The sequence below is a fragment of the Sphaeramia orbicularis genome, chromosome 3, assembly GCF_902148855.1.
Source record: "Sphaeramia orbicularis chromosome 3, fSphaOr1.1, whole genome shotgun sequence".
Taxonomy (NCBI): Eukaryota; Metazoa; Chordata; class Actinopteri; order Kurtiformes; family Apogonidae; genus Sphaeramia; species Sphaeramia orbicularis.
In genome coordinates, this window is record NC_043959.1 from 26,170,327 (window position 1) to 26,191,372 (window position 21,046).

Sequence of the window (21,046 nt, forward strand, 5' to 3'; positions counted from 1 at the left end):
ATTTTTTGATTAAAAAAAACATTGCTTCAGGTGCAGCAGCTGAGTCTTAAAGTGGGAGTGAAGACCCTGAATGCACAAATTAAGTTGATTAATTATCCACAGTGTGATTGTTTTTCAGGCCAGGATTTTGTTTTCATTTCATTTATTTACAGATGTGTCAAGTAACTAAGTACAAATACTTCATTACCTTACTTAAGTAGAAATTTTGGTTATGTATACTTTATTGGAGTAAATATTTTTCAGATGACTTTTTACTTCTACTCCCTACATTTTCACGCAATTATCTGTACTTTCTACTCCTTACATTTTATTACTATTTCATTTCAGCTTGTTTTCATTCCAACTTGTCATCGTTCAAATAAAAAAAAAAACCAAATTATCCAGATAAATGGTGCCATCCAGATATGGAGATTTTGATGAAGTACTTGTATAAACATATACCATTCCAACACCCTATTGGTCTGTATGCGATCCATCGTACCTGCACATGACACAAATCATGTTACACACTCCAGGAAGGACATAGCAGACATATGAAGCCTTGCATGAAGACGTCCATGGTAGAGACTCAAGAGAACTGGAGCAAAATGTCCCAAACAAGCACCAGAGAGGAGGTCGATAGCAGCCAGGACGACCATTTTCAAAGGGCATATATGAGGCTGAAACAGGTAGACTAGTGCATCAAACATGTTTCAACAAAACATTTAAATATAACATTATAGTCATTATGGCCTTTAGAAAAATGTTTTTTGGGGAGGTGGGGTAGTGCACTATAGACCCCTGTGGTGCCTCCAAAGCTTTTGTCCTAATGAGGTTATTTCCCCTTACATTTACTTTTATACTTTAAGTAGTTTTGAAACCAGTACTTTTACTTGAATAAGGGTGTATTCACACCTACCACGTTTGGTCCGTTTAAAACAGACCAGAGTTCGTTTACCCAGAAAGTCCAGACATTTTTTTTAGGTGTGAATACAAACTGTCACAACAGGGGAAATGAGAGGACTCAAATGCACGATACTGAAGGGAAAGAAAACACAAGTTTATTAAACACAAAAGAAAACAAAACAACGGAAAATACAGAACCAGGGTCAGAGTCCGTAAAGGAAGACGGATAAAGAAAAACACACAAAACCTGGGTCAGAGTCCGTAGATGAAGATGGATAATGTCCGGGTTATGGAGAGGAGTGAAGAGGAATGGACCAGCGCTGCATGGCTGCAAACCTAATCCTTAAATAGGCTGGAGGTAATTGGCTGCAGCCACGCAGCGCCAGCAGGTGAGTCAAATAATGATAACATGAGGAGGAGAGGGAGGAGCCGAGGGCCACACAGGCACAGATTATGACACAAACATGTGAACTCTGATTTGAACCAAACAAGCGGACCGCTTCCAAACGGACTCTGGGCCGGTTCACTTCTGGTGTGAAAATAACCAACCTCGAACCGAGCCAAACCAAGGAATCTTACGCCTTTTTGTGCTTGACGAGCCACCGTAGCTGCTGGAAGTAACCGAGGTTTACGGGTGGTCAGAGCTAACAGCAGCAGCTATGAGCTGTGGACAGACGAGGAGCAATGAGGAAATTGAATGTGCCATTGACATTTGGTCAGATGGCCATATTATGAAACTGGTTCCAACTGAGCTTTTCTTGAGTGCTAACATTATTTTAGTAAATTTATGTCTGTAAAAATGCAATTTATATTCCAAAAATGAAAACTGTATGTAGGAGCACCACGTCTATTTTCATCGACACCGGCTGTCTCTGATTGACCCCACCCCCGACTTTTCTGTCCAATGCTAGCGCAGTTCGTCACATGCGTGCTTCTGTTCACACATTTTGGTCCACTAGCAAAAAGTGCAATGTGAACGCGATCTGACCCAAATGAAAAAAATAAAGTCCACATTTGACCCGAAACAAATAAGCGGACCAAAGGACTTTTCTGATGTGAATACACCCTAAAAGGCTTGAGTTGATACTTCAGCTTCTGCAGAAGTCTGGTTAAACCCTAGTATCAATACTTCTACCTGAGGAATGAATGTGAATACTTTAGACACCTCTGATATATTTATTGGTTGTTTAGAGGTTTTAATGTGAGTTTTGTGATGGAGAATCTGAATCTAACGGGTCATTAGTTAAACTGTCTTCGAGTTCAACAGAAGTTGAATCTGTTTTCCTTCTTCCGATCGTCTCTAAACTCTTTCCTGTCATCGTCCTTCAGTGTTTTTCTTTACACTCATTTCTCTGCTTCCTCTTCCTGGGGTTTTAACTGTTTGTGTTTCAGCTCTTAAACTTTTCTTATTTTCTTCTGTGTATAAACTGAGTAGGATGCACCCTGGGCCGATGTTAATGTGGTTTTGGAGATGCTGTGATGATGATTCCTCTATCCGTCGGTCGACACCAGTGTGAGGGTAAATCTGCTTTTATTGCCGAATCCGCGGCGTCCTGTATTAGCATAATAAGATAAAAGCCAAGTTAGCTCGACACTGCAATAACAGCAGCTTTATATAAATGGCAGCTCAGCACTCGGCAGCTTACCGTCACAAAAGAGCGAGGTTCCCAGCAGCTGAACGCGATAATACAGGCTTTTTCATCATCACAGTGGGTTCAGAGCAACAAAAGCAAAAGGTCCATGACTCAGTGTATCTGGGAAGACAGGCAACAAAAACACAAGTCATCTGAGGAGAAAAAACACCAAAACTAGAGGAAATAACGTGACAGGAAGCAGGTCGATCATGTGTATTTACTACAGCATCGACTGGTTTTAAAGGGTGACCCTCCAATATCCCAGCGCATAATCTGTACAGTATGGTAGTAATGTCTACATTTTTGTCATATCATTAGTTTTGTCCTTTTTTAGTCATTTGCATTTCATCAACTTTAGCCATAAACAAAAATACCAAATACTCAATAATTTCGCACCTGAACTTTTCAGTTTCCTCTTCATCCCACTCAGGTCAGATGATCGACCAAACAAGATAATTATACCATTTATCTACAGGTCAGAGACAAAGAAGGAGAAAAAACACTTCACAAAGCAGGAGGCAGCGTTGGTCAAATAAGGAACTCGTATTTATATTTGATTCACATCCTTTAAAATGACATTTCCACCATTTTTAATCACATATAAAGTTGAACAAACCTCAAAATGTCAGATGACTAAACTGAAAAACATGAATGATTAATAGAAGACCTTGGAGTCGATTTCATCTAGTTTTATTGACTCTTTAATGGTTGGAATGTAAGATTAACCCTCTGCTATCCCACCCATAGAGGCCCATATTAATCACTGAAAGCACGTAATCTGAGCAGAGCAATGAGAATGTTTTTCCTACAGTTTGTTTAAACATGTTTTTTTTTTTTTTTCTGTATTTCATTAACTTCACCTATAAACAAAAATACCAAATACTCCATAAGTGTTAGATTAACATATATATACAGTTGTGCTCATAAGTTTACATACCCTAACAGAATGTGTGATTCTTTGGCCATTTTTCAAAGAATATGAATGATAATACAATAACTTTTCTTCCACTTGTTGCTAGTGGTTGGGTGAAGACATTTACTGTCAAACAAATGTGTTTGTTCCTGTTAAATCATAATAACAACAGACACTATCCAAATGACCCTGATCTAAAGTTTCCATCCCCTAGTTCTTAATCCTCTGTATTTGTCCCTTTAACATCAATGACAGTTGGAAATCTTTGGTGGTATTTGTGGATGAGGCACTTTATTTTCTCAGATGGTAAAGCTGCCCATTCTTTTTGGCAAAACACCTTCAGTTCCTTTAAGATTTGTTTTATTTTTTTACATGAACTGCATGTTTGAGACCTCCCCAGGAGACTGAGATGGACACTCCTTCACTTTTTTCTGCTGAAACCAATGACAGGTTGACTTAGCCTCGTGTTAAGGCGGCCATACACAGTGCAATTATTTCGATCGTTGCACGCAGCTCCATCTCAAACTGTGCGAATCAATCATAAAGTCAGGCTCACGCTTAATGTTCTCACACTGTACGGACCAATGCTCGTATACGACCTGACTGCTCACACTGTAGGACCATACACCAGAGGACACGTTCCAGTGTTGTATCCGGAAATACAACATTAAAATACCAAGGAATCCGAAAGTGCATAGACGATTGTGTATTGGCATGAGTCACAAAATGGTAGTGCTAAACAAAAACCAACGAGTTGCTTTGGCAATATGTGCCATTATCTGCGGGGAATCAAAAAAGAAGAAAAGACAACGACGTGTTTGGTGCAGGAATTGGTTGGCCAGATGTGGACAGTATGGGCTGTCAGTCCTACAGCAAAGGGAACTAGAGGTAAGCTGCAAAAGCTAAACTGAACTAGGCCAATAGCCAGCTACTGTAAGCTTAGAATTAGCTTACAATAGCTGGCTAATATTGTATTCGCGCAAGCACAGTGTGAGAATTTGAGGCACATTGGCTCATGGCACTGCTTCGACAGTGCGATATCCTCACGAGGAGCGAGCAGGATTTCAAACAGCTACGTTTTCCTTGCGAACACACGATTGCTGGTCATGAGATGGTCGTGGGGTGTTACTGGCTTCTCCTTACCCCATGTACACTGCACAAAGCACGACACACAATTAGAGGCACATCTGGCCCAATCCCAGAAAGAGTCACACGAGTGAAAAATCGTCTCTAAAATCGCAGTGTATGGCCACCTTCATGGGTCATTGTCATGTTGTAACATCCAAGACCATCCCATGTGGATTCTGTCAGGGTATGTCAACTTATGAGCACAACTGTATATATATATATATATATATATATATATATATATATATATATATACTCAATAACTGTCATATTATTATGTTATGTCATATTAATGTCATTTTCACCCTTTAAATGCCATGTTTGTAATGTAAACAAACCATATATTTTGAATGCAAAAAAACCTAAAAGAGTGGGCGGGGCCTCCAGCTGGGGTCAGAGGTGGAAGATGATCCTCGGATTAGAGCTGAAACTCTGGGGGTCAGACGCTGTACAAAACCTCCACGCCATGATGGAGCTGACGACAGGAACTCTGGGACAATTGGCGGCCTGCAGATCACCAGGCTGGACAAAGCCCACCTCAGGCTCAACGGCGGTGGCGGCAGCAGGACTCGGCTGAGCTTTGTTGCTTCTTCTTGGAACCCATCAGTCATCTGACAGGAGGCCTGTAATCACAGCCAATCAGCTCCTAACACTGCTGATGCTGAAATAAGCCTGTGTTTGGTGGATGCTTGGCGTCGGCGCTGACGCTGCTGCTCTGTTCGATGCTCTTTGTTGGGATGTAATTGGCGTCACTCCCATGAGGCCTTTCTGCCTCTGCATGTGCCTTCACATGGCGTTCAGCCTTTTCATTTCAACCACAGCTTTCACTCACCACTAATTGCGGGTGATGGTAAAAAAAAAAAATTCTGAGAACTGTTGATGGAGGCCTGTGGATTAATCACAGGAACCAAATAAAAGGTGTTTTTCAGTCATTGAGTTCTTTCTGATCTTTGCAGCGTCTAAAACCACCTGGTTTCTGACAATAGAAAGTGAAGTCTGGTTGTTCAGCGACATCCAACCACTGACGTCTTATTCCAACCTTCACCACAGGACATAACCGAGTACCTCATTACAGTGCTTAAGTTCAGGCTCCACATTCACACCAATATGATGTAAAATGGGTCAGACCAGTAAAACAACAATAATAACCATGGAATGGATTTCTACAGGCACTTTTCAAGGCACCCACAGGGCTTTGCATTAGTGACCCATCATTCCTTCACACTCTGGTGGTGGTAAACTACATGTGGAGCCACAGATGCCCTGGGGTGTGGCCAATCCACACCAAACATTCATATGCATTCATACACCAGTGTGAGTGACACTGGCGGCACAGTGGGTGACGTGTCCTGCCCAAGGACACAACAGCACATGACTATGACAGAGCAGGATTTGAACCGCCAACCCTTTGGTCAGGAGGTTCCACCTCCTAAGCCATGGCCGCCCCCAAAATACTATCATAATAACCTAAAAATAATGACAACTACAAATATTTTGCTGTTTTAGCACAAAGAGTAAACGTACAATATGAACAAGTTTATAATTACGAACTATCCTTTTAAAAAATGTAAATAACCTAGATAAAATTACATTTATCAAGAATAATATTCTGCCTCAGTTTATCATTTATACTTGTACATTAACACTTAAAGATCACAGTGGATCTACAAACATACAAAACAGGCAGAATATTAGTAAAATTACACTTCTCTTAAAGGGGTCATATTTTGCTAAACCCACTTTTATTAGTCTTTGGTTCATTTATTTGTGTATTTGGACCCTAATAGTTCATAAAGTTTGAATTTGAACCCTCCAGGTGCTGCAAAGCAATCTTTATATTCTTTTTGGAAAAAATCGAGTGGATTTCTACAACCCGTTTCAATTCCTGCTTAATTTTGTTACGTTTTATAACTAGTTACGTCATGACTTTTGCACATATAAGGTCAAGACTTCCAAAGAACATTTCTCTGAGTACGACATATTTGTTTAGCAGCAGTGGTTGTAGTAAAAACTGAAAATATGTCCAAACTTCGAGACGATTATCTAAAATGTTCAGTTGTTGGTTAAATGGGACAGAGCAGCACAACCAACAACCTGGAGGGGGTGGGGCATCAATTTGACTCATGTGCATTTAAAGGGCCAGCGCTCAAAACCACCTTTCTGGAGTTGTTACGCAGAAATAGTGTTGAAGATGGACCTGTGGAGTTGAATTAATGAAGAATTCAGACCCAAGCATAGCATTTACAGTTTATGTAGACCACAGGGAAATGTTTTAAAATGCATAATTCCATTTAAAAAAAGCAAAATATCCCTCCTTTACTGTAAAATGATTGATGATTATCATAGTCCTTGTCAGTCACTGAAGGAAAGTTGATTTATCAGATGTTATTAATGGGTTTAAATTAGTTGCAAAAGATGCGACAAGGTGGAAATAATGAACATAACACACAGATGATGGTTAATACTAAAGCAAAATGCACAAAAATAGAACCCTACACCAGTGGTTCCCAACCATTTTTGCCTTTTTATCATCACAAATTTCTAGCAACCCCAGACTTTCAAAACTGAGACTTTTTTTTTTTGCTAAAATTAATTTGTTTTTGATCATGTAATAGTTTGCTTTACCGCGTTGCAAATAAATGTTAATTTTAGAGGACATTTAGTTGATATAATATATATTATTATGGATGGAGGCAGAAAAGCCAGGTGTAGATTACTGCACAAAGTGAGAATTTGAATTTTTTTGCTCAGGATATGTACAGTCAGTCCAGCTTGGATTTACAAGGCTGACAATTAATACTGAACAAACAAGAACTCAAACTATGAATTATGAAAGAGCTGCAGCATCTGAAACCGACCACAATGAACATTTGAAAGATAAACAGAACCACAGTGCTTCAGTTTCAGCTTCAGTTTGTCATATCTTTTATGTATTGGGATAGTCAACTCACCATTTAATTTTTATTAGTAAGTTTTTTTTTTTGATCAATTACTAGAACTTTCAGGCGACCCCATTTGAATTCCAGGCGACCCCATGTGGGGTCCCGACCCCATGGTTGAAAAACACCGCTCTACATCATTATACTCATCGTAAACACAGAAACAACAGGTACTTCATGGTGCATTCAGGTGCACTTTGTTCATCTGTGTTCAAATGGTTATGAATGGTCAGATATTTTAATCCGCTCATCGACATCTAAAATTAAATTAAAATGCATTTAAATTCCATTTTTAAAAAAACTAATTATCACTCCTTTCAGGCCTGTTCAACTCCACCTGTGTTTCCGTCCTTTCCCTTCCCTTGATGCAGAACGTGGAGCTCTGCCGCCGATGGAAGACGAGTGCAGTAATAAAGCTGAGCAGGTAAACAGGCAGAGCGCTGTTATTTTCCTTGTGTGGTTTCAATGCAGTGAATGTGTTTGCAGGAGATTCACAGCGGTGTGATTTAAGATAGACCTGTCAGCACAGAGACACGGTGGCTGCAGACAAGCATCCAACCACGCTTCTACAACCGCAAACACAGACACACACACACACACACACACACACATATACACACGCTCAGTAGCTTATGCAAATCCAACACTATCTCCTACACACACACACTCAGCGTTCGCACACAGCGTCGCGCTGATGGTTTCGGGGCCCGAGGCGAGGCGGCAGATGCCATTCGAGCACTGTTTTCAACACTCCAGTCGGGACTTTTTCACATAAACACCGTCTCTATAGTTATCAGCTAATGACAATCAGGCACGAGATGTGGAGCAGAGCCAGAGGAGGCAGAATGAAGACGTCCAGAGAATGAAACGCTGGTATCTGCCCTCCCCGCCACCGCCACTGCCGGTCCATCACAAATGCTGCAGAGCTTAGCACATGTCAGAGGGGAATTTAAGAAGCTAATCGGAGTGCGTGTCGTGTCAGGAAGGAATGCAGGGAACGATTTCTTTTCACATCACCTACCGGTTTGTTGAAGTGCGCCAAGAAGGAGTGACGCCAAGAGCTGCTGGCTTGTGTTTGGGAGAAAAGAACATCTGAGCTTTGGCTTCCACATGCACTCGACAGGCTTTAGAAAAGTTTCCTGGCCGGTGTAGATCTGGAGGAGTGGGAGGATGAAACGGGACATTTAAGGCAGCGGTCCTCAACCTTTTTTTGTACCAGGGACCAGTTTCAGGCAGGAAAATTTTCCTTCAGACCGGGTAGAGGTGTGGGGGTTCCAATATCAAAAAACATAGTCAGTACATAGTACGGCAGTGTTTTTCAACCTTGGGGTCGGGACCCCACCTGGGGGTCACCTGGAATTCAAATGGGGTCGCCTGAAAGTTCTAGTAATTGATAAAAAAAAAAACAAAACAAAACAAATTTACCAATAAAAAATATATGGTGAGTTGAGAGAGACAATCCCAATCCATAAAAGACATGACAAACTGTGAAGCTGAAACTGAAGCACTGTGGTTCTGTTTATCTTTCAAATGTTCATTGTGGTCAGTTTCAGATGCTGCAGCTCTTTCATAATTCATAGTTTGACTTATTGTTTGTTCAGTATTAATTGTCAGCCTTGCAAATCCAAGCTGGACTGACTGTACATATCCTGACCAAGGAAAATAAAATTCTCACTTTGTGCAGTAATCTACACCTGGCTTTTCTGCCTCCATCCATAATAATATACATTATATGGACTAAATGTCATCTAAAATTAACGTTTTTCTTGCAACATAGTACAGCACACTATTATATGGTGAAAAAAAAAAAGGCTCTGGTTTGAATGTCTGGGGTTGCCAGAAATTTGTGATGTTAAAATGTGGTCACAAGCCAAAAAAGGTTGGGAACCAGTGTAGTATGGAATCTGAATGCAACTATTATACTTTATATTCGGCACTTACTACAGTTAATATACTATAATATCAACTCACCATGATGCAGAATCAGTGAGTACTTGTCTCCCTGCATCTACATCAGACCTGGGTATTGTACAGGCCACTTGTGGCCCAATGGGTGACCCTGATGGACCCACATGAGGTCAATGGCAAATTAAAAGTCAATGCAAACATACAGTCCTGGAAAAATGTATTAGACCACCCTTGTTTTATTCAATTTCTTGTTCATTTTAATGCCTGGTACAACTAAAAGTACATTTGTTTGGACAAATATAATGATAACAACAAAAATAGCTCATAAGAGTTTAATTTCAGAGCTGATATCTATCCATTTTCCATATTTTCTTGATAATAACCAAAATCACTTCAGTTCTTACATCAATATCTATGGCATTGTACTGACAAAAACAGTGCTTTTAGGCATTCCATGTTTTCTTTTCTGTCTGTTTTAGTCACATGATACACACAGGAGTTAGTACCTGATCGCATAATCATTGTTTCTGATGACTTTTGATGGTCTAATAATTTTTTCCACGACTGTATATGATCATAATAGATGTAATCAATACAACGGGACTGCTTTTATTTTGTAGGATCTGCTAAATTAGCCTTTTTTCACACCTACTTTCTGTAAACAGTACAAGGCTTATGCACTGATTGGTTTGTTGGTCAGTTTCAGTTTCAGCCCATGAAGATGTTAGCTAATGCCAAAAAAAGAACGATTGATTCAGAATGTAGTGTTTTTAACAAAACATGGACTGCTATGTATTTCGTCACTGAAGTCAGAGGTGGAAAAAAAAATAAAGGAACTGAGATATGCAAACAAACAAAGCTGGATGCATTTATTGTTTTTCGAAAATGTTTTTGTGAATATTCAGTAAATAGTTCTATTCTGTGCTCCACATTTTCATTATATCATTGTATTGTTTCATTTACTGTTTTTATTTGTTTTAGCTTTGACCGGGCGATGTATATTGTTTTCTTTTGTACTGTATTTTCACAATCGGGGCCTGTCGTAGCTCCCATTTCACTGTCATTGTCCTGTCAATGTCATGTAATACATAAAGATTCTATTCTGTTCTGTTTAGAGAGATATACTGTATACACAGAGCTGCAGGTGAATTGGTCCGGCCTTTAACTGTCAAAGTTTCTCATGTGACCCCATAAGAAAGTTAATTGCCCACCCCTGATCTAGTCGCTCCTGTCTGGGGCTGATAGGAGACAGTCACACTGGAATTGTGTTCCTTATGTCCTTCTACTTCTTTAACAAAGTGGTCCGCCACTAAGAATGATGCTTTCAGCGTGGACACGTGTTCAAGTTGTGGCCTTCAATTATTGTTTGTCCTTCATGTTCACGTTTTTTTCTTTCAAAAAAAATTCCAAGGGCTTGTCTTTTAACGCAGTGTTTTGTCTCAATGTGGTGAAGCAGTTTTGAAGGTTTCATGGCTTCATTAGCTAGCGCCTAGCTAACTACTGCTTGTGCATCACCTGCAATTTCAGATGCTTTTGATTGAACTGTTTGTTCTTGATTGTATTTAACATAGTCCATTGTGTTCTGGTCCAAACACATCAGAAATACAGGACGACAGCGTCTGGATCATTGCTCTGTCAGTTCAGAGTCCAGCTTCTCCTCAACATGGACTATGGAGCAGGTTTCTGTTTTACATCAATGCATTTCATGACCCAGGCCTCTGCTACCTTTGGTTTTCTGGGTCTCAGACACTGGAACAGCCCTCAAACTCAGCAAAAATATGGAATCAGTCGACCAGATTGTGGAAACGGAAACAAAACTGAGGTTTCAGACACAGACTGATTGGCTTGGGTTGACATTTTATAGCACTGTGAAGGTGAAACTCACCAAGCTAAAGCTAATGCTAATGGAAAACAGCGACTGCATCCACTAATGATGTTATGAATAAACACACTGATTATATAATACAATATGAATTAATGTGTACAGAAACTAACAAAGCTTATGCCAAAGATGTGTAAATAGAAGGTAACGATCCCAGTGTTCAGGTGAAACCAGGTCCTGGTCTCTGATTCTTCGAAGGTCGACCAGACTCTGATCCTATTGGACCAGAGTCTCAGTTCAATGAATAAACAAGTGTTTATTGAAAACTGTTGGTTCCAAACCAACCAGATCCATAGATCAGCAGATTAAAACATGACCTGATCAGATCTAACATCAACTAAATGATAGTTTTCAGACAGTGACTGTTTGAGGTGTTTCCATTCACAGATCTACTTTTTCGTCTCTGTTCTTCTATTGAGGTTTTGCACGTATGTCACATGATCACGTGGTTTGCTGTTTACGACATCATATTGGTAGAAGAGCTTTCCTTGGATCGTACAACGTGTTATAGGACGGACCTGCTAAACTCCTGTGTGCTGTTTAATACTTAGCTTTCACCAATTATAAGTTTGGCATAAAGACCGCTGGGTTCCATTGGTGGCAGCGGTGGTTCTGTTCTGCCGACTGCTGTTTACAGTTATTACCACGGTTAGCGTAGCTTTTCAGTATAGTTAGCATGTTTGGTTATATTTCTCTTTAATCAATATATTGAGGACTTGCAGCTGACGTCACTGGTCATGTGATTGTTGTTTACTCCGCTGAGGAAACTCTGGCTGCCATCGAGTGGCTGTGTGCCCGTTGCGCTTAGCGGTGTGGAAAAAAAGAATTGTCATCAAGTGGTACGGTGATGAAGACCCCTTTAAACCTACCAGGAGGGCTTCCCCTGACCTATCACCCTGTAGAGACAGAGTGATTGTGGATCTACCTGCTCCCTTTGGCAGCAATGGCAGCCAGAGTTTCCTCAGCTGGACGTGGCAGTTGGAGCTACAGCGGGTGACACCGATGAGTTCAGCTGGAGCTGGTGACAATACTGCCCACCCGTCTGTGACAGTCTGCTTTTCTACTATGGGACAACCTTCCCGATGCGGTCAAGTCAAATCATACGGCCGTGAAACAGAAGATGGGATTGACTTTTGACCAGAGACAGTTAATGGACCATTTTAGAGCTAACATATCGGCTCGTTCACGAGTTCCGGGGGAGAGCCTGGAGGTGTACGCGGCTGTTGTGAGCCGGCTGGGAGCTGGTACTCGTGTTTTTGCCTCCGAGTTACGTGACATCACTTGTTAGTAAACATTGAAACTCATCTATGGTGCCTTTATCACAGCAGACATACTCACAAATAACAAAACATGCAAACATGAGTCCAAAGAAAAACGTGATATAAAGCAACAGTTCTGACTTTCTGGATCCAGATAGCGTGCCTACCAATATGGCGGTGTAAACAACAATCACATGACCAGTGACATCAGCTGCAAGTCCTCAAAATATTGATTAAAGAGAAATATAAACAAATATGCCACAAATCTAAGAAATCCACAGGATAACTGTCGTAAACATTAGGAGAACGATCAGCAACATCAGAGAACTGATACAACTGGCTCGTCAACAGTGAAACCAAACTGGAATCTTTCATTTGTGTATCTGTGAAGTTCGGTCACAGATGCCGATATATTGGAAAGTACAGATATGAAGTGAATTTATTCATAATGATGGGCCGGGGAATTTATGTGACCACTAGAGGGAGTAGTGAGTCACTGAAGTTGCCCCCTGCTGGTCGAAGTCAGACACATCAATGCTACATAGAAAAACTAGAAAATGAAATACAGTAAGTTGTATTAGTTATTTAAAATGATGTTAAACACAATATAAAATAGGAAACAAGGTCAAAACTACAATAACATCATGTCTGGACTTCACCCTAACTACTGTTAACTACTAGATAACCATGGAAAGATGATTAAAATGCAACATGAATTCCAATCGATGAACCTGAAGGTGAGAAACCAAATCTGAGATATAATCGAGTTTCAGAATTACACAGAGAAACATCATCATTAAGGTGCAGAAAATAAAATATTCTGAAGTCAAATGAATGTTCGACCTGTAGTTGATCAGTTTAGTGTTAACCTTCCACTATCCGGGTGAGTATATTATGCACACTTTTGACTTCGTGTTATAAAAGGTCATATTATTTTTCACAGTTTGTATTAGGTCAGGATTTAAAAGTTGTTCATTTTTTCATGATTTTAAAAATTTTGACCCAGCCACTAAAACCAGCACTTTGGAAACAATGGAAAATTACTACAGTAGCGTCCTTCTCCGAAATGAGTAAAAAATGTGCATTTATTTAAGTATTTATCATTTGACCTAGCACAAAAAATAATGATGCCTTTTAACCAATGTTACAGTTAATCATTGACATATGCCAGGCTACATAAAATCAAGAAAATAAGTAATCCAATTTATATGTCGTATATTGAAAAGAAAAGTTTTTTGTGGCTTTTCCATCAAAAATCTGGTTTACAAACTAAACATGCCATTTAAAATGTTAAAAATATGACAGCTATTGAATATTTGGTATTTCTGTTTTTTCGGTCAAGTTGATGAAATACAAAAAAATGTTAAAAAAAAAAAAAAAAAAAAAGAATTAAAAAATTTTGACACTGGGTGGAACTTCTACGGGCGGGATACTGGAAAGTTATGTCAACATGGGTCTTCTGTGTTTTTACATTAGATGATGTTTTTTTTTTTTTTTTGATGACATTGCACCTCTAGTGTTTCAGCCAAAATCATGATGCGTTTAATGAGTTTGGTTATTTTAATCTTTGGTTTTAACAACATAAAGAACAGACGTAACAATTGAATAGAGTGAATGAAAACACTTCAGACTGGTCTCAGATCAGCTGGATCAGTCTATGTTGTGGTACTGACTCCAGTTCTATACTGAACTCTGGATCCGCATCTTCGGTTCGATCTAATCTGCGAATGAACTGAGGAAACAACGGACGAGTGAGTCACCGTGAAGCCACGTAACCAATAAGAATTTATTGTCACAAGCACAGTTTGTTACACAAAAAGAATGGGTCACATTTACACAGTTTATACAGGCCTAGAACTCAATGTACAATGAACTGACTAACTAAATACCAATAGTTAAATATGTACGCACATAGCACACGATATCATTAAAACCTACACAAAAACATGTACTGTGTGAAAGTAACACGAGTCGACATAAAAATCACATTATTTACAAAAAAGAAAAAAAAAACAAAAAAACATCGATTTGAGAGTTTTAGCAAAAAGACTGGGTGTCTGTCGAAGATTCTCCATCAGCCTCGGTCGGTCGCAGACGTTATACAATCTATCATGTAAAAGGATTATTCAGTCTCTGAACAGTTGAAAAGGTTATAAAGTCAAGTAGCGAGAGCTGAAGAACACCACGTACACTGTAAATACTGGGAGCGAATGGTGCCGATGTCCTTAGTGAAGCAGGCTGGTGACGGGCAGGAGCTTTATGAAGTGCACTTTAAGCCTTTAGACGCTGTCAGCGATGACGGAGTTACGCTTTTATCGTTTGTACACGGAGTCGCTGGAGACTCGCTCTAGTTATTCATGACAACACGACACGGAGTTCACGTTACACGATACGGTTCTGATGCAGAGGGTGTTCGAGTCGGACGTGGACAAAGTGGAGCGGCAGTTTTTCCATCGCCGCGTGATTGCATCGTTTGACTGATGCGCTCTGTGGGTCGACCAGAGGGGGGGTGGACATAGACCAGATCGTGGATCAGCGTCGGCCCATTAAAGACCAGTTCAAGTCTGCAACGTTCTGAATGTGTTCTGAATCAATCTGGGTTTTCATTTTTTTTTGTTTTTTTTTTCCGATCTAAGGTTTATTGTTCTATTTGTATGTTTAAACTGTCATGTTTTTTGTTTCCTGTTGAACCCATAAAGACCCAAACAGCCACCAGCGACCAAAACCATCCACTGATCCTAAATGATTAATATCTGTTGATCCATTAATCCTAACAATATATGTAAATAATTCACCTAAAATGCAGTTTGTCATCTTTTCAAGGTCATCAGATATGACCCATTTGGACGTTCAGAGGCTCCCTAGTTACCGTGGAAACACCGTCATCTTCTACAACATTGATTCACCAGTAAAACCCAAGGAGTTGGATCAATGACAGTGGATGGAAACACTGGGTTTATATTCATTTAATAATATATTTTACTGAAAACGTCACTTTTTCTCCAGTTTTCTGTTTTTGCTATAATAACCCTTAACTTTAAACTGAGCTTTAATGAACAGCTACATGATCACTGAATTAAATAGAGAAAAATACCAGATTTTGACTGAAAAAAATGCAAAATACAGAGGATAATATTATAATAAAAGGTGATAAATCACTTAAGAAAGGTTAAATACAGAGAAAAATTCATTTGGGAACTGACACAAAAGCAGTACTGGGTCTTTATGGGTTAATGTCTACAGATGCACATTAGCCCATTAGCATTGTTAGCCTCATAGCATAATTGCCTAAGTCATATTTTATCAGGTCATATCAGATTAAAAAAAAAAAAAAAATCAATCAGCAGTGTTAAGGGAGTAAAGTTGCGCACATATGACAAGTTGGCCAAAAATTTGACTTAGGCAATTATCCTATGAGGCTAACGATGCTAATGGACTAATGGTGCTAGTGTGCATCTGTAGTCCCTCAAAAGGAAACAAAAAACATGACAGTTTAAACATATATTTTTGGCCAACTTGTCATATTTCCGTAACTTTACTCCCCTAACACTGTTGATTCACTTTAATCTGATACAACCTGATAAAATATGACTTAGGTGATTATCCAATGACGCTTGCTAGGCTAATGGGCTAATGATGCTAATGTGCATTTGTAGTCCCTCAAAAGAAAAAAAAACCCATGAGTTTAAACATATATTTTTGGCCAAATTGTCATATTTGTGTAACTTTACTCCCTTAACACTGTTGATTCATTTTTCATCCGATACGACCTGATAAAATATGACTTAGGCGATTATGCTATGAGGCTAACGGTATTCACAATAACCCGTCATATTTACATCTGATGTTTAATTCAGATGTTCATTAATGTGAACTGTCCCTAACAAATAAACTCCTAAATGCATAAATAAATGTATCTGATCTGATCTGAGTGAGTTCTTCTGTATCTGCGTTTCTAATGTTGTAGCAGTGAAAACATAAACCTGTGGAGGGTCCGGTCCGGTCGGTTCTGGTGTTTGTTGGAGTTGGCGTTGGTTTTTCACCGACTGTTCTCAGACTGAGGTGCAGCTGAAGAAACAAGAAAACTCTGCAGACGTTTGTAGATGAAGGATTAGCCCGAACGGACTCAAACCGCCTCAACAGTCACATATTTTTATGAAGATTACAACAGAATGGGATCATGGGTATTATTCAACAGTCGGAACATCTAAACCAGGGGCATCAAACTGATATTAGTTCTGGTTCCACATTCAGACCAACATGAAACAGGTTGTTCAGACACTGTTATTATAAAGGTGGGATAATGTTGTTTTCAGACTCGCTCCTCTTTTTATTCTTATTTAATGACCTTTGACCTGGTTAATGAGGCCAGTTCCACTTTATCTATGAGAATAAATCACATTCAAACAATCATTTCACGAGAAGACGAGAGAACATTTTATACCAACTATATGGACAACGGTGTATTTGTTCAGGTTTTTCACATTTTTTAGTTTGTAGAAGTAAATATTTCATGTAACTATAATTTTTTACACTGAAACAAAGAAATATTTGTAGCTGTTATTATTTATAGGTTATTACGATAGTATTTTACTGGTCTGATCCACTTTAGATCATATTGTTCTGTATGTGGAACCTGAACTTAAATGATTTTAACATAATTGATTGTTAATACCTTCAGTGTAATACTTGCATTTCATAAATTAATCATCCTATGGGAGGGACTGGACCCCATGGCGGCCGGGTTTGGTCCACAGGCCACATGTTTGACACCCCTGGTCTTAACCCTCCACAAACGGAGGGAAAACGATGGTGAACAAGAGTCAAAACACGGAGATGAACACTAATACGACGTCCTAAACCAGGATCTGGACCAGGATCTGGACTGGGATCTAGACCAGGACCAGGATCTGGACCAGGATCAGGACCATGGACAGTAAACGCCTCATAGCGTAACTGTTGCGTTTTCGTTCTGTTGATGAAAACGAAACTAAAAATAAGTCACTTTAACTCTGAATCCAGTCCAGTCGAGTCCTGGTCCATGTGACCTCAACTCCTCCTCCCGCTGTAGGACATGACCCTACTGAGCATGTGCAAAGTGGTGACCTGACCACCGTCCTCTGTTCCCAGAGAGCAACGGCGTCTTTCGTGACAGATGCAAACAGACGGAGCTGATTCAGACATGAGGTACGTATGTGAATGACGCCTCGCGGACTGAGGGCGTCCCGGCGAACAGCGGCCGCGGCCGGACAGTCGCCGAGTGACGGCGAATGAGGAACATGAGACAGAAATGAGATGAAACAAACGGTCCAGTTGAACGGCGTCAGGGGGCGGGGCTACTCAGAGAACGGCGGGAACATCCCCAGGTCGGCGAAGTCCTCGATGTTGTAGTTGGCCGTTCCCTGTGTGGGGTCGCCAGCCATGGGCAGCATGTCCTGAAGAGACAGAGGTCAGAGGTCAGGGGTCAGGACACACACATCACATGACTGTACAGAGGACCAACAACAAAACATCACGACAAAAAAACAAAAAAAACTAAAACAGGTGAATCTGGAAAACCTCAGCCTGACTGGGGGTCTGGTGTGTGTGTGTGTGTGTTGTGTATCTGTGTGTAGTTGTGTACCTGGAACACCTCGGTCTGACTGGGTTCTGATGTGTGTGTGTGTGTGTGTGTGTGTGTGTATGTGTAGTTGTGTACCTGGAACACCTCAGTCTGACTGGGGTTTTGGTGTGTGTGTGTGTGTGTATGTGTGTGTGTGTGTGTGTTGTGTGTCTGTGTGTAGTTGTGTACCTGGAACACCTCAGTCTGACTAGGGTTCTGATGTGTGTGTGTGTGTGTGTGTGAATGTGTGTGTGTGTGTGTGTGTAGTTGTGTACCTGGAACACCTCGGTCTGATTGCGGTTCTGATGTGTGTGTGTGTGTGTGTGTGTGTGCGTGTGTGTGTAGTTGTGTACCTGGAACACCTCGGTCTGACTGGGGTTCTGATGTGTGTGTGTGTGTGTGTGTGTGCGTGTGTGTGTAGTTGTGTACCTGGAACACCTCGGTCTGACTGGGGTTCTGGTGTGTGTGTTGTTCTCCAGTGTTCTGGTTGTGGTGCTGGTTCTGCCACTGGGACCAGACTTCACTGGGTCGACCCTGGAACTGGGCGCCGCTCTGACTGCCCTCCGCCGCCACGTCTGCACACGCACATACACAAACACACACACACACAACAGTCCAGTTTCCATCATTTCTCTTCATGTCTTCATTCATTATAACAGTATTTCATTAATAATCTAAGAAACATGGTGTACTTTAATGTTCCATATAAATGACCCACGCTGACCTGGGTTACATCCACTCGTCACATGACCCTCCGGAGATCCCGTTTTTTTAGACTAAACTGTGTCTAAACCTTAATTTGTTCTGAAAACTCCATAATCTCACATTCTTTAAGATGTCACATTCAACCTAATGTTATAGAGAAATATTTAATATGTCAGATTGTTCCAAGAAAAACAGAACAAGGGTCAGTTTAATGAGAACGTTTCTGTAAAAGCAGTTGATGGATGAGGAATGAAATAAGAAATAAAACTCTATGTAAATAATAAACTAAGGCTGAATACTGTTATATCTGCACTTATTTATCTTAAGAAATTTCAGGTTGTTCATGTTATTTGCATTTTTTTCAAGGACACTTTGTAGATGTAAACATAAGACAGTGTATTAGAAATATAAGAAATATAATAAAAAGAAATAAAAGAAAAATAAAAACACATACCACTGCAAGAATAAAGTTGTAATATTTTGAGAATAAAGTCATAGTTAATTTTTTTTTTTTTTTATAAACTAACGAAAATAATGTAGCTTTATGAGATTAAAGTCGGAATATTTTGAAAATAAATTTGCAACAGCACGATAAAAAGTCATTATTTAGAAATTGTAAGCCTCAAGTCTTGTTGATGATAGAATTTCCAGTTACAGTGAACACAACAAGTGAAGCATCAACTTTCATTTCTGTTGGACCGGACGAACCCCAAAGGAAAGTAGAACCTCATAAAACCAAGTTCTCCTTTATGCGACGAGTGGGTCCGACTTCATTCTAGTAAATTATGACATTTTCCCCATATCTTTTTAAATTACGACATAACTCTCATAACATTACGACTTCATTCTCGTAAAATTATGACTATTTTTGTATTTGACTTAATTCTCATGAAATTACGGGTTTTATTTTATGACTTTACTCTCGTAGTAACAAATTATTTTATTTTCTTATATGGCCCTAATACGGCGTCGCATAAACATTTTCATATCTTCTTGTGTTTAAATTATTATTATTTTTTTTTATCTTTTATCAATTTAAACATGTTTTTTTTATATATATATCTGTCATTCTGTGGATAACAAAGCTAGTATTTCATTGCACAGGGAACATTTGAACACTTCGAATCTAATCGAGTAATTGATTCAAGGACAGGAATGAACAATAACAGGTACTTTTACACAGAACGCTGGCCCAGTTTCATATAAAACACTATAATCGGGGGTCCTTGGCCTGTAATATATTAACTGTGAATGTGTTCGTGGTGTATAGTTCTAATAAATGGAGAACAGTTTGGAATCAGGTTTTGCCTTCAGTTCATTCAGCCACAAAATAATTGATTAAACACATAAATTGCCCATAAAATTGAATAAAATCCAGCTTTATTTTTTGGTTGAATTGACCGGAGGTAAACGTGCAACAAGCAGAAAATCACTGGAATAAAAACCACATGATCCACACATGAACACACGTATGATCACATGGCCACGAACACACGTATGATCACAACCTTGGACACATGCAGGCGACGCCCACTCACCGAAGGCCGTGCTGCGGTTGGTCAGTCCGGAGTAGGCGTTGCCGCTGGGGGAGGAGGTGGCGGGCGACGACAGGGGGCTGTAGGAGGCCGGGTCGGTCTGGTAGCTGTGTCCAGAACCGATCCCAAACGGACTGGACTGGGCTTTACTGGACTGGAGGGAAAACAGAAACCAGGTCAGAACCAGAACCAGATGAACCCTTAGGAGTCTGAGTGTGTTTGCGCTGATCTTAAATACTTGTGATTTTGCCTTTTTATTTGTCATTAGAAAACTGTTTACTTTGCCTTGTTTGGTATCACATTTTTCAGGCCAACCTCACCTGTGCGACTTTAAACATATTTTGTTCATTTCACATGTTGTATTAACACAATGAACCTGAAATCAAATGAAAAGCATGAAATCCCAGTAGGAAAAAGGTTTTTCACCACAAAACATGTTGAAACATAATGTAAAACTTGAAAACCATTGGCCTTCAGTCCTTCAGTGTCCCCCCCCCCCAGTTAAGAACTACTGGTGCACGCCAAAGTTTGTGCACATACAGACAGACGACGAACCGATGACAATACCCTGCGGTGAGGGCTGAGGGTAACAAACCACTTTTAAAACTTAGAATGAACATATAAATTGAAAACTTGAAAAAACAAACAAACTACAA

The 21,046-nt window shown here is 39.9% G+C and overlaps 1 protein-coding gene and 1 long non-coding RNA gene across 3 annotated transcripts in view; both read right to left on the bottom strand.

Moving 5' to 3' along the window:
- Positions 1–1,875: 1,875 nt before the first annotated feature.
- LOC115414255 (uncharacterized) lies at positions 1,876–8,699 on the bottom strand. Its single transcript, XR_003934592.1, has 3 exons — positions 8,521–8,699; positions 2,532–2,639; positions 1,876–2,438 (listed from the first exon to the last, which is right to left on the bottom strand). It is a non-coding gene; the product is annotated as an uncharacterized LOC115414255 (long non-coding RNA).
- Positions 8,700–17,241: 8,542 nt separating this feature from the next.
- The window catches only part of arnt2 (aryl-hydrocarbon receptor nuclear translocator 2), an 88,471-nt gene continuing 84,666 nt past the window's right edge, over positions 17,242–21,046 (bottom strand). For both annotated transcript variants that reach the window (XM_030127461.1, XM_030127456.1), the window contains 3 exons: positions 20,394–20,544; positions 18,580–18,725; positions 17,242–17,983 (listed from right to left, as the gene is read on the bottom strand). In XM_030127461.1, the coding sequence (XP_029983321.1) occupies positions 17,885–17,983; positions 18,580–18,725; positions 20,394–20,544 (396 nt within the window). In that variant the 3' untranslated portion in view covers positions 17,242–17,884. The remainder of the gene's footprint in view (positions 17,984–18,579; positions 18,726–20,393; positions 20,545–21,046) is intronic.